At 43.1% G+C, this 14245-nt stretch overlaps 1 protein-coding gene across 1 annotated transcript in view; it reads right to left on the bottom strand.

Moving 5' to 3' along the window:
* Positions 1–14245, bottom strand: part of UNC5C (unc-5 netrin receptor C) — a 347179-nt gene that overhangs the window by 14665 nt on the left and 318269 nt on the right. The window contains 3 exon segments of the mRNA XM_038400403.2: positions 3316–3480; positions 4672–4821; positions 12133–12366. Of these exon segments, the coding sequence (XP_038256331.1) occupies positions 3316–3480; positions 4672–4821; positions 12133–12366 (549 nt within the window).

A 14245-nucleotide genomic window follows, 5' to 3' on the forward strand; every position in this document is an offset into this window, starting at 1 on the left:
TTTCACAGTTCAGAGTTTGCCCACTCTCTCTTCTCAGCCAGAATAATGGTTACATTTGAGTAGCTGCTCTAACTATGTAATAATGATGCCTACTCCACTGTAGCTGTGCCTGGCTGATCTTGACCCTTTGACCAATTCCTTTAGAGGGATTTATAATAAGGAACATGAAAGGGAGAATAATTGAGGAAGAGGATTGGTGTGTGTGTGTGTGTGTGTGTGTGTGTGTGTGTAAAGTTTTAAAAATGAACATAGCAATTGATAAAAGGTGTCAGCTTGTCTAGCCATGGAGATTGAAGTCCTCTGTCTATCCAGAGAGCATGTACAGCATAGGAAGATTCAAAGCAAACTTCCTGCAAATACCTTGCCCATGTGACTCAGTCCTTCAAAGTGGAAAGAAGTATCCTAGGGGTGAAAGGATAGTTCATTCTTCATGCCTTGCAGTCCTTGCTAGCTAGGATGCAATAAGTACCTGTTGGAGGGTAAGGGGATTTGTGCTGTTTATCTTTCTGATCTAATGATACTTTTGGAGTGCCAATGACCATACTATCTAAGACACCATTCATTAAGAACTGGGGTGTGAAGGCTACCAACATTTTCACATAGGTCAGCAGCCACTTGATAACAGCAATGACTTTTTGGGTCACTACCAACCAGGTATGAATCTTATCTGCTGACTTATAGATAAATGCCTCTCTATTTTCCTTACCAACCCTCACAACTATCTCGTTTACACTGATTTAGTTTTTTATTTATCTAAGCTAAGCTATCAGCTGCTTGTGGAGAAACCTCACTGACATTTCTCCCGTCCATCCTATCCAGAAGGATCATACTGCAGCAGAACCATGAAAGAAATCAATTTTTTTATCCTGCAGAAACTGACAGAAAGTCTTTATCTTGCAGCCACACTATTTGAAGGATCATTTCTCCACAAAGGAGGGATATTAACTTCCTTTTCATTTATTTCTATGCCCGATCCATCATCCTTTTCATCAGCCGGCATATGTTCAATCCAGACAGAAGGCAGTCATCAAAGGGACAGATCCCGACCCCTCCCAAATTCTGCTGCTTCTATTGTTGGAACTGTACAGTTATTGAACTTTGCAGACCTGCTGGGCCTGGAAAGTGAAAACGCCATCCAAAGACAGCAGGGGTGAAGCTGTGTGGCTCAGAGATATGGCCTGTGGATTGGAAAGTGCCGGTGGTTGTTGTGGTATCGTGAGATTCCTTATTAATGTCAGCGGGGCCTTTAACTAAAGATGTTTGTAAACCAAAGGGCTCATGAAACTCTGGGAGGAAATGGTGATCGCACTGTAGTAGGCTGTGGAAAAGAGTGAGGAAGGCTCTGCAGGCCAAGCTTATTTCTCTATAGAGGAGGACTATCCTTGACTATGAGCCGGGGAACAAGACATAACCAGTCTGTCATTTCATACTCTGTAGGAGACAAAGGACACAGGAGAAAGATGGCATTTGTTTTGGTGATTATAGTGGGTTTCCTCACCTCTTTCTGGTATCTGAGCCCGGGCTCTCCTTTGCCAGACTTGCTCTACTTGTAAAGGTCAGACCATAAGGAGACCTTGACATTTCACCAACTTCAACATGCTGCAACCACTTTTTGACTTATGTCCCTATTATTGCCACATGTGCTTGCATCCTAGGTAAATGATATCATTGCTCTCAGTTTCATCATGATGTTGTGATTTCCTGATGTAAATCTCACAAGGTTTCCAAGCTGACTCATACGTCATCATTTTCTGATGTTGCATCATTCACGTTATTTCAGAGCACTGAGTGTCCCGGGCACCGAGCTGGTATGACATGAGTCAAGCTTGTTAAAATCCAGATGGATAGTAATTCTCCTCCTTTGTGGGATTCCCATCAGAGGGCTCTGTGGATAACATGGCTTGGTGTGTGCTCCCACCTTGCTCACAGATGATGCCAGTGGCTCTTTGTGAAGCAGTGGTTGGTCAGAGTGGTAGAATTTTCCCCTATCCTCAACTTTAAAGAATCATTTAGCACTAAGTTTTACTGTCCCCAAGTGTTAAAGTCCTTCAAATCCTAAGGTCATGAAAAAAAAGGGACCAGAGCAGTGTGCCATTGCCAAACTCCTGTGTCATCTCCAACACTTTTTCCCTTGTGGTATTAATTTTGGGACATCATAAAGCAAAGGACCCAGCCCCTCAGGCTCTTTTCCCTAGGCTGATGCACTCATCAACACTCAAATCTACAGATTATCTTCCCTTCTGCTGCTCCTGGGAATATTTCCCTTCTGTACCTTCTACTACAGGAATTTCTCCATTCCTCTAGTGACCAGAAGAATCTGATTTAACATAACAGTCATGACACACAGCTGCAAAGTGAGCTGTAAGGCTCATCTATTTCCTCAGGCTTTTGCTTGAGTGTGAGATGACAGAGACTTGTTTTAGAGAACCCTGAAAACTGGCAATGCTTCGGTAAATGGTGTATACTGTTTTTTAAAGAACATGCGTGTGCTCAGGGCACATCTGATCGGTGTAATGTAGACATCTATAAATAACTAAATACAGTTAAATATAAAAGAGGACTGGCGCCTTTCAGGAGAATGGCTCATTAGAGTCCGCTAGCCATTCCCCTTTCATTGAGATACAGCTCTACTTTTAGTTAGCTGTGGGCAGTTTTATGCAGTACGCCAAGCCGCTGGAACTTGGCAAAAGCAAAGACTGAAGGGAAAGCCTGTTGCACACCTAATGTTTTATGCTCCCTATTTCATAGGGGTTATTGTCAGGGCTCAGAGTAAACTGGTTTATATCTATCCAGCACACTTCTCCCTCATGAGTACCTGGTGCTTCGAGACCTACGGACTTAGGAAGAGTGAGTGGACATCAGGGGACATGACCATCTTATGTTTTATAATGTAAAAGAAGGTGTGCTGAAGAAACAGACCCCTCTGTGTGTGCAGGGGAAATAAGGAGCTCCAGGAAGGAAAGGGAGAAACACACCTACCATTCCTCCCTGGTCCGTTTTGAGGGAAGGATGCTCCCTTCCAGAGGAGGGAATAGAGAAAAGCCAACTGAGCAGCCAGGAGGAGCATGAGGAAAGAGTGAAGAAGGCAGTTGAATCGACACCTGCTATCTAGCATCCATGAGAAGGGAAAGTAGCTACAGCAGCTATGAGAGAGGGTGGAAAGCCTAGTACCTCCCAGCCACCAGGAGGAAGGAGAGAATTAATGGGCATGGCAAACAAGTATGGAGAATGTGGGCAGGTTAAGGGATGTTTGCTGGGAAAGTACTGCAACGTTTCCCCCTCACCGGTCAGTATGGAAATGGCTGGGCCCTTTACCTCTGACACCGTACAGTTGAGTTGGAAGATCTGTCCTTCTCCTTCGACCTGCCGTACGCAGAGTTTACAAACCAGCTCCAGCGTGCTCAGGCTGAACCTTTCCAGGGTGAAGGTACAATGTAGATTTCTCTGACACCCACTCCAGATGTGGTAAAAGGGAATTTCCTGGAGGAGGAAAATTAAGGAAAAATTTGAACTGATCCTGGGCATCTACAGTCTTAATGTATCTCAGCAAATTCTCAGCTCATCTCCCAAAAGGCTCTGGAATGAATAGGGCAAATGGGGTCATAAGTGTTGTGAGGAGATACTGTGTGGCCTCTCTGAAGAAGACTTGGCTCTGCTCTTCAGGATGGTGATCCCCAGTCTAGCGTCCCGTGAAAAGCATTCACTGTACTAGAGACTAGCAACTGAACCACGCAATGGAAACAGACAGAATAAAAATAGCAAATCCTCCCCTGCCTCTCAGTGATGAGAAACCTTCACAAATCCCAGGATGCTCCGCTGTTTTCTCACACACGTTACAAAAGTGGGTGTGTTTGTTTTCCCGCTTCCTTAAGGCTGAACCTGCAGCTTGAGTACAAAGGGCCTGAGTCCTCAAAAATGCTCAGTGCAGCTCACACCTCCCTGTACTGGTCCTAGTGGCCAATGCTGGAAAGAGGCTGAAGGGTGCATGTATTCTGGCTGGTAGTAACCCCATGCACTAATCCTTGACTCTAAGGGTATCCTCACATGACAGCTTATATCGACATAACTTGTATCGCTCGGGGGGGGGGTGAATAAATCAACGTAAGTTACACCGACAGAAGCATCGGTGTGGACAGCACTGTCAGCAGGAGTAGTTAAGCCAATGGAAGAGCCCTCTCGTCGGCTTAAAGTGGCTACATCAGAGAGCTTACAGCAGCGCAGCTGCGTCGGTGCATCTGCGCCACTGTAAACTCTCTCGTGTAGCCGTGCCCTAAGTTCTGTCCTCTCAGCACTGAATTTTCCTGCCAGAAGCAGATTTTCTGATTGTACTGATCAAAATGTCTCTCCCAGTACATTGTTAAAAGGGAATTTTGATTTTCATGCAAAATTAAACAAATTATGTTTGTTATGTGGCCTGGCACTAATGAGGATGGTTAAAAGAAACCAAGCCCTTTACTCCTCTCCGCTGCTCAAAAAAATTGAAAATACACACTGTGTGTAACAGAGGGGAAATGGCTGATTAATGGCAACCTTCAGAGTACAGGACCTGAACAGTCACTATGTCTCGTTTTTAAATGAGCACTGTGCAACTGTGTGTCGCTACGTATCTTTAAGCCCTTCTATTCCGACCCATGCGTTTCAGCCATCGTCCAGGCATTCTGTCATTTTTACCTGGTATTTAGCCAGCAATTTGCTCTTCCAGAGAGAATGGGCAATGTCATGAATGGACAGACGAAGGTTGTGGGTGCTTCCTTTAAAATGCAGAGCCTTTGGTTCTTCCAGTAACTGTCCTCCCATCTGCCTCTCCAGCTGTAGAACTTCCTAAGATTCAGTAAGAACAACAGAAAGTGGTCAGCTTGGAGACATTATTTACAAATGTGCCATGAAAGGACATGCTATAATTCTGCTCCCTGATGATCAGCTGCAGCGGACGAGGTAATCTGTATAACAGGGAAGATACACACACACACACATTGTAAGAAATAACACTGCCAGGTAAACACACATCTATTACAGGAAAGACATGTGTATGAAGGGGTCATAGAATAATCACATACATCACTTTTATGGCTTTACATCACACTTCTAGTGCAAGAACACAAATACAGCCTGTATTATCCAGGAGAACCTGGATTTCCTTTTAGGAAATACATGACATGACAGGCTCGGTCCCACGTTCGGCTTGCTTAATTGCTTGAGAGAGTCTAGGTCAAAGCCCAAGCACACAGGCAATGGTTGCATATTGATAGAGCGTCACCCTGGACACTACACACCCTGAGGGCACTTAATAGCAGCCTTAATGTGTTGCCTTCAAGAGCTCCTACCCATGAAGGTTTGGTCCCATCAATATACAATTGGTGATTGGCACCAACCAATCAGATTATTCCTGTGAATCAGAATATGCAACAGAAATAAGAAACCTGTTTGTCACAAGGCTATTATTACCTACTGAAAAAATGCAAAACGGTAGAGAGAACACTGTGATAGAGAGGTGTGTATCTAAGCGTGAAAGCACAGTGGTTCAGAGAGCGACTGGAACAGTGACTGATCGATAGCTGATGAGAGACGGGGGAGAAAGGCTTTTGCTCTGATACACAAAATTAATAATATGCCTATGAGTAATGACACTTCCAGGGAATACTGGGCCTTCTCCCCATCTCTGCATGCTAACCACAATGGCAATGCCAGCCACTGGAAATGTACATAAAAGATGAAAGCACAAATGCATATATGCTGCTTTTGTATATAAACCCAGCCAGACGCACGATCGCACACATGCACTAGCTTTGACATACACACCAAATGCATCACGCACACACAGGTGCACACTGAGCACCATAAACCAACAAGAAATCAGGGGCTTTTGAAACCAAGAAGAGAAAGTAAAAGATGGGGTAATTGAAGTTGCTTCCAGTTCAGCTGTGAGGCATAATAAACTGATGTTGAACACATTCAGTATCTAGTTAGCATAATAGAGAAAGCTGATGTTCCCAATGAACCTGGCACCTGACAAATTCTAAAGCTAAAATGATGTTTGTTTATCAGCTATTAGAAGAAAAGAAACATAATTAGAAACCTTTTAGATTAAGGTTGTGCCAATCAATCAGTTCCAGCTTCTTTCCACTGTGCCCTAATTACCTCATCAAGATGTCTAAAGAGCAATCGATAGTAATTATCTGATTACTATAGATCTTCATTATGTTCAAATTATCTCTCTGGGATGTCTAAAAGAAGATTCATGGTATTTTGTGTAGTAATTGTACCTACCAATGTCTCAAGCGTACATACTAGCACATATGGTTAAACAACAGACACTGAGAAAGCCTGTGTGTGAATAGCAGCTTTGACTACACTCATCTATTTTCCCCACCATTGGAGTTGGGGCTGCAGCAGGAGCTGCTGGTGCTCAGTATTGCTAGTGGGAAAAGAAGACACCGTGGATTTGGGTTTCTAATTTTAGGCATACAAGCTTTGAAAGATTGGTCTTTCTCCCTGATAGACATTTATGGGAATGGAAGAAACCCACTGTAAACCTCTGCTGAAAGAAGCTGAGGCTCAAATTCATGCTAAACCACAGAAACTGAAAATGGGGAGAAGAAGGGATACCCAGTTTATCTCCTTTCAGCAAGCCGGCACAGAAATGTGTGGCTTTAAGAACTTATCTGTGCTACCTTTACACCATGTATTGCATTACTTGCCTCCTTGGCTGTTTGTTCTACATGGCCATGACCTTCTAAGAGAAGAAACCCTCAGCCTGTGCCTTTCTATTTCTAGTTCCAAATCCTGACCATTAAGTCTGCCTTTTCAAAGAAGTCAGAACAGGCTCCCATCTTGTTCCTCTCAATGCCCACTGCAAACCTAACAGATTGCTGTCTTAGTATTTATCTATAAAGAATTTTATATAAGGTGTCAAATGAAAACTTATTTGATACTGGCCATCATAAATATTGTGAGATGTATGATGTATGGGATTATTCAAGAAGTTGTAGGTATGTACAGAAAACATGTATTAACTATGTAAGCAGGCAGGATAGATAAACAGGTTTTTCCCAGACTCCTTTTCAAAGGAATGTTGATTTACCCATCTACCTAGGTCTCCAATGTCAATCAAGCACTGTGCAGGTCAATACAAAGCAAGCTTCATTTGCATATTAAGCAACAGGAAAAGGAAGTTAAGAGGAGAATGAGAAAGACAATATGGCATCAGCACACCAAAGAACAAACAGTGCGGGAGAAGACCTTTGGAGGGCACCTTTCAAGGGGATGTATTTCAAAGGTTTTCTGGTCTGTGAGGAGAAGGAAAAGGAATGCTGTGGTGGTCCATCACTGAGGGAGCAAAAAGGACAACACTTTTTGTACCCATGAAAGCTGGATCCTTTTTGTATCCATACAAGTTAGAGATGCTGGGAGGTTACTTTAGTTGAGAAACTGAACGTCGACAAAGATTTTAGCCTGCTAAAGTTAAGTTTAGCCTCCTAGAAGCTTATTATACCTTTGTTTTATTTGTAACTGTATCTGTTCCTACTAGTCTTACTCACTCTCACTTGACTCCCTAACTTTGTTACTAAACTTCTCTTTGTTTAGCTCCAGCAAGAGTCTCTTTTGCTAAGGCAGAGGGGTAACAAGGTCAATCCATAATTCTGGGTGCCTGGGAAAGTGTCTCACGCCTCCTTGTATAAGCACCTTGATGACGCCAGTAATAAGATACAAACTTATACCCTCTTAGGTGTCTTCTTGTTGGGGTTGAATAAAATTAGTCTTTGCTCAGCAATGGCCCTAATTCAGTATCCTCACCCCGACCATGTAAGCAAGATACGAGCTACAAATATTTTGAAGCTGCCTTCTAATTAAAGCTACAACAGGAAGAACTTACATTTAATACAAGGTTGTGGCTTCAAAAAGAAGATATATGATTTGCCTTTCTCCATGAGACAGGACATATGTGCATGAATCCAAATAACCAATAGAAAGTGACATGAATAATATGCTGCTGGAAACCCAATATCACATGGGGGCAGAAGGTAAAAGCAGTTTGGCATGCCTGTTAAATTGTGATCTGCTTCATCAATACAGTGTGGGAGTTACCTTGTGGACCTGTCTCTTCTGTGATTGCCATATTGAGAAAAGGAGCTCAGCCAATAGAGTGACAGGAGCCATTTAAATGGATAGATGGATAGACAGGAACAAAGCAATGATTCTCAAGCATTTCCATACTGTGACCCATATTACAACCGAAACGTTTCAGATCCCCCCTCCCCTCATATCTAATCATAAAGAAAGGGACCATGATTGTGATCCCCCCAAAACCAGTTTGCAACTCCCTTGGGGGGGTCACAACCTTCAGGCTGGGGACTTGTGGAGTGAAGGAAACTCTACTATGGATCAGCATTAAAGCAGGAGTCAGCAATTCTGCTTCACAAACAGAAGGAAAAGAAACAAGCAGATTTCCCAATAACCAAGCCATTATTTGTGACAAGTCATTAGACTCCCCAGACGGCTCAGGCAGTTCTAGGGAGAGAGAGTTTACTCTGCATGATTAGCTGGAAAAGCTGTTAGATAAATACAGTACTGTGCTTTCTATAGCAACTGCTTATTGTCCCTTAGTAATTGTTGGGATGGATACACTACTGGTCAGATTTCTTATTTCTAAATAATAATAGAATGCATTTGGCCGACTATTAAAATAAATACTTAAACCCCTAAAAAGGCTCCCCAAAAAACTCCCGAAAAAACTGCAAGGGGAAACTGCCTTCACTCTGCTTCCCACCCACAACCTACTCCTCTTTAACAGGGGTGCTGGAATAATTTCTATTATAGTGGGGGTACTGAAACCACAGAAACCATGTATTTGGTGTTTATTACTATTACTTCAAGCCAGGGGGTGTGGCAGCACCCCTAGTTCCAGCACCACTGCTCTTTAATGTGACTAAATTCAGCTCTGGGGAATGCAGATTCAGCAAGCTCTCCTCTGGGATGTGAGGAGTTCCAACCCATGTCTCATCTGCCACTTCTCTGGTCTACCCCCAGTCCCAAATCACTATTATCCCAGACACCCTTCAAATCTCTGTCAAAGTCCTGAGCAGCTCTTGTTCCTACTCTCCAACTTTCCACCCAAACCCTCAAGATCCCCTGAAACAACCACGAACCTTCCAGTTATAGATTGGATCCCTTATTATTATTAATTATTTGTATTGTGGTCATGCTAGGTGGCTCCAATCATGGATCCAGGCCCCACTGTGCAAGGCACTGTACAAACACATCACAAAAAGAGGGCCCCGTCCCAAAGATCTTATAAAATCCACTTTTTGCAGCTCATCAGTGTTGCTGTCAATCAGCCAGAAAAGCTGCCATAACAAAAGCATTCCCTGCCCCTGTCATTCTGCAGAGCAAAGGATTGGGACCCAGACATCAAACCCTGGCCTCATGCATGGCAGTGCAAAGTGCCGCCATTGAACCAAGCCCCACAACACAGGTTTTGATTATCTTCCATGCTTCTCCCTTAATCTTTGTGGTAGAACCTGTCACACAGGGCCTTGCCAGATCAAAATACATTGCAAGGCCTCGTTCATAGTCCTTCATTCTGAGGCCAACCTACTTTTCCCCTTCCAAAGACTCTGTTTTCCACAAACTGTGGTTGAAGTGCTCATCCTCTGCTGAAGAAAGCAGACGATGCTAATATCACTCTGTGGACAGGAGGCCACGAGGCACTTGTTCACAAGTCTCTGTCAACTGTTGCCCACCCTTGTAAGCCCAACATGTTATCTTTGTTTCAGTGATAGACCCAGAAGGACTCTTCAGATCTGACTCCAGAAGACACAACACTGCCAACACCGAGCCCTTTGTAGTACATTCTGAATAAATAACTGAGAACTGGAGAGGAAATGAGGGATTAACCAGCAAATTACAAACCAACCTTGCATTCCAACATCCTAACATCAACACAATCTCTCCAGTGATTTATATTCCGTAAATTTCTCTCTCTTTCATTCATTCATCACTGCATGTTATAAAGGATTTTCCCTCCATTTTACTCAACTGTTCTTGTGATCCTTTGCACAGTCTTATTTATTCAGGTGAACTTTACTGGACAGAGTTCCAAATGCTCAAATAAACATTTAAAAAAATCCACTGAATGGTGTCTAATTGAATTCAGGCATCTCCTGTTGCCCAAGCTTTCTACTCTGAAACTCACAACAGTGTTCAAACAGCTTCACTATTTGCTACAAGGCAGCTTTGAATCACTTATTTTCACCTCAGAGCTTAATAAACCAATGAAAATTCCATTAAGACCACGTGGACCAAAGGGAATGGAGGCATAAGGGCATCTTGGCTTTTGGAGATCCTCGGCCTGGTTGGTACAGAAGTCCCTTTTTCCAACTTTTAAAGAAAAAGAAATCACACTATGAGAAAATAATTATGGTGTCCAAAGGGGTTCAGCTCTGACAAAATCATAATTCTCTAGATCAAGTTCTCAGCCGCTTTATAAACAAACCCAATGCTAGTCTCCACTCCGCTCTTCAGTCCACTGCTTTGCTAAATTTCTCATAGCTATAGAAAGTACTCCCACCACTCCAGTGACAAACATAATAAACTGTAATGTCCAAGAAGACATGATACTAAGCAGCATTTGAGATGAAAATGGAATTTTCCAGCCACAGTGAAGTCAACACTCTGAGAAACACAAACATTTCCCATATTGAGGCAGTGGGTGTGCACATGTTATGTGGCCTGTTTCTAAGTAAAGCTGTTAACACTGTTCTTCTGTACACAACACACAATTCATGCTGCTTAGATATCACTGGCAGTGTCTCTAATCAGGCTTTGATTAGAGTCAGGCTTTGAATTCTTCTTGCTACATAGATGGCATCTGTAGATCTGGTTATGATTACAGAAAATCTTTAACCTATATTCTTACATATATGTGCACGAATCAGTATATTTATTATAATAAGCATCTGTCTTTATATGTCTGTTATAGGTACTATATATACACATGTATACATATTTGTATGTAATGTATGTAAACTTATGTATATGCTCGAGTTATATACAGAGAAAGTTAGGTATATAGCTGTAGAAAGCAATAGCCTTCATGTATTTCAGCTGCAAATTCTCAGGACAAAAACAGCACACAGACAGGTGTAACAAAGCAACATAAAAGCAAGTGATTAGTGACTCAGGAACTTCTTTTATCATCACCAGCTATTTACAAAGAGATATTTATACATTTCATCATCTCAGGGGAGCTGGCACTTACCATTAAAAATACATGAATAACGAATGAAGCCCTTGTGCACCTTATGGCCCTTTAATAATGCAAAATCTCAGAATTCAGGTTATGATCCAGGTAAACAAAGGAACAAAGAATGCTGGGGGGAAAATTAGTTCAGCATTTGAGTGAAACCATTATTCAAAGGACAACCTGGGGTTTGGGTGGTTTTTTTTTTCCTTTCTATAAAACAGTGTCTTGTTGTCAGGTTCTTCCTCCAATCAAAAATTAAATAAAATTAAAATAAAATGATTTAAAAAGTATCTAGGACAGGGTTCTTCAACTTTTTTTGCTGGGTCTCCCTTTGGAAATATTTCAGGCTCTGACCACCCCAACCCCCCCCAAAAGTGGTAGCAAGCTACCGTACATACTCATAGGGGCACTAAATGAAGCATGTAATATTATCCTTGCTGTCAAAGGCGCTGAAGCCATTCAAAAAGTGGAAAGTAGTGTTACCATATTTCAAGTTCACAAACAGAGGACACTACAGGGAGGAGGGACAAACAGAGGTGGGGGTACAGCAATACTATATCATGCCACCCTTACTTCTGCACTGCTGCTGGCAGCGGCACTGCCTTCAGAGCTGGGTGCCCGACCAGCAGCTGCCACTATTCTGCTGCCCAGCTCTGAAGGCAGCGCGTTTGCCAGCAGCAGCACAGAAGTAAGGGTGGCAGTACCGTACCATCTTGCACACACCCCTCCTCATAATATTCTTCTGATGCCCTTTTGAGTCAGGACCTCAAGTCTGAGAAACGCTGATCTAGAGAACATAAATTACAAGCCACAGCACACTAATGTAGGGTCTATTCACTGCAATTACTGCAATCCTGGTAGAGATAGATGGTAAAGCATACGGCATTTACCTTAAGGGCATCCTGAGTATCATCCAAGCAGTAGACTCGGATGCTGTATTCCAGCGACGAGCAGGAGAGCGGCCCGAAGATAGCCAGCTTAAGACGTTTTGCTGCTGCTTTGGTGGTTGACTGTCCCACCAAGGCATAGGTGCTAAGTGTTTCTGTCAGGATATGGCAGGATTCTGAGTCTAGCTGGATGTAGCATGGGGTGGTAAAGTTCTCCTCTCCAACCATCACCACATCCTAAGGGATAAACAGGCAGAGTTAGAGAACCAAAGCCAGACACCAGAGAAGCCCATTTGTTTTGCATTAATCATGATTGGGCTAGGGGCCAGACAAAGCCTACTCAGAGATAGAGCATCGACTGCAGAACTCATCCAAGTCCCAGAATTTATCTTAAGTCCTTCCTGTTTGGGTCATTTTATTAATCAACATTTAACATTTCTCTGCTTCTAGATTCCCTCCTGGGCTGGTACAGGGAGATGGAGCTGCGTGCTGGTGGTCTATACCTGCCACTGGCTATATAAAACTTTCGATTGTTTTATGTGCAGCATGTAGATGCTTTTAGAGTAATGAGCAGAGCAGGGCGAATTATGTAAAATATCACGAAAATTTTGCAGGAAAAATGCAACAACATTTGTTGAATGACCTATCTGAGGAATTTTACTTGATCAGCTCCGGACATGAGCACTCAATACATTATCTAAGTGAATAATAAGAGTCTTAATTTTTTAATTTTCATAATCAGTGGTTTTAGAAGTAACCTCAGTGATGGCTGATTGCCACACGTACAAAGAATATCACCTGCTGCTTCATCAGAATAATCCCTCATGACAAGACTGCCGGGCCAAGGCAAAACACATACAAATCAAATACAAACAGACTGCTTTTTCACTGTCTTCCCCATGCTTAGAAGGAAACATCCCCCCCAGCCATTTTCCACATTCAAAACTGTACATTATAGTCTCCACATGGCACAATGTGCTTTAAATGGCTTGGCAAAAAAATAAATAAAAGGTGATAGTAATAGATTGTGCTTCTGCAAAAGCAGCTCTGGGCTGCATGTGATGCTGCAGAACTCATCTACTCTGTGTTTGCTGTCATGAGGTGAGGAGCAGGTATCTGGCAGCGGACCGAGCAGCTGGATTCAACCGAGTGTGGGAGCAGATTCAGGATCTCAGGCTAAGGAAGGGTGAATGCAGCACATTTGCAAAGGTGACGTCACCTTCTCCAGGGCAGAAGAGAGGCTGCTATCTGCAATGCTGATTACACCCCCCCCCACTGGCCGCGTCAGGAAACAGTTGTGCTGACCCTGGCGGGAACACCTTGCCTACGGCAATCCAAGCATCTGTTGGGGGATAGAGATGGAAGAGCTGTTCCAGAATAGAGAAGATGAGACTCTGTACTGGAGCCACAGACCTTGTAGACTCTGCAGACAGCATGCAAGCACCAGTTTTGTGTCAGCGTGTTTACCTCTAGCAGCGCAACAGATCTTTCAAGGACAAGAAAGGAGACTGGAGAAAAAAAATCAGGGGATGCCAGTAATGAACAGAAAACAAATGAGAAACATATGTATAGTGCTAGGAGATACTCCACTGGAGTGCAGATTAGTCAGCTAGATGTGCATGAATTCACTGGCCCTGAAACCATCCCAGTGTGGAGAACAGCTGGTGCCACAGGCAATATTCTTTCAAGGATAAACCTGGAAATGGGTCCTTGCTGCTGTCAGTCCAGGTGCCACATCAGTCACCTCATTAAAACCTACTCAGAGGAGGAAGTCAGAGGGTGCCAAATTTCATGAGAGATACAGAACTGATGGTGGCAGAAAAACAGGCTTTCCAGAAGCAAACAAGTCTGCCAGGAGAATGGTTAGGGGAGGTGGCATCTTACAAAATGCACATACTATGTAGATACCTCCACTGTCTCTTCTTGTTAAAATAAAGAAACTCTATAAGCATCCTACCACTTCCTTACCCTGGGATCCAGTTACTTCAGCATTACCAGCACTGACTTCAAGCATCCCGTCAAGCTCATCAAGGTGTGTTTTGCCCTAATACTCTATGAGTCTGTAATGCTGCATCCTGGTTGCATACCTTCAGATCAAGATCAAGAAGCAGTGGTA

The sequence above is a fragment of the Dermochelys coriacea genome, chromosome 4 (assembly GCF_009764565.3).
Source record: "Dermochelys coriacea isolate rDerCor1 chromosome 4, rDerCor1.pri.v4, whole genome shotgun sequence".
Classification (NCBI taxonomy): Eukaryota; Metazoa; Chordata; order Testudines; family Dermochelyidae; genus Dermochelys; species Dermochelys coriacea.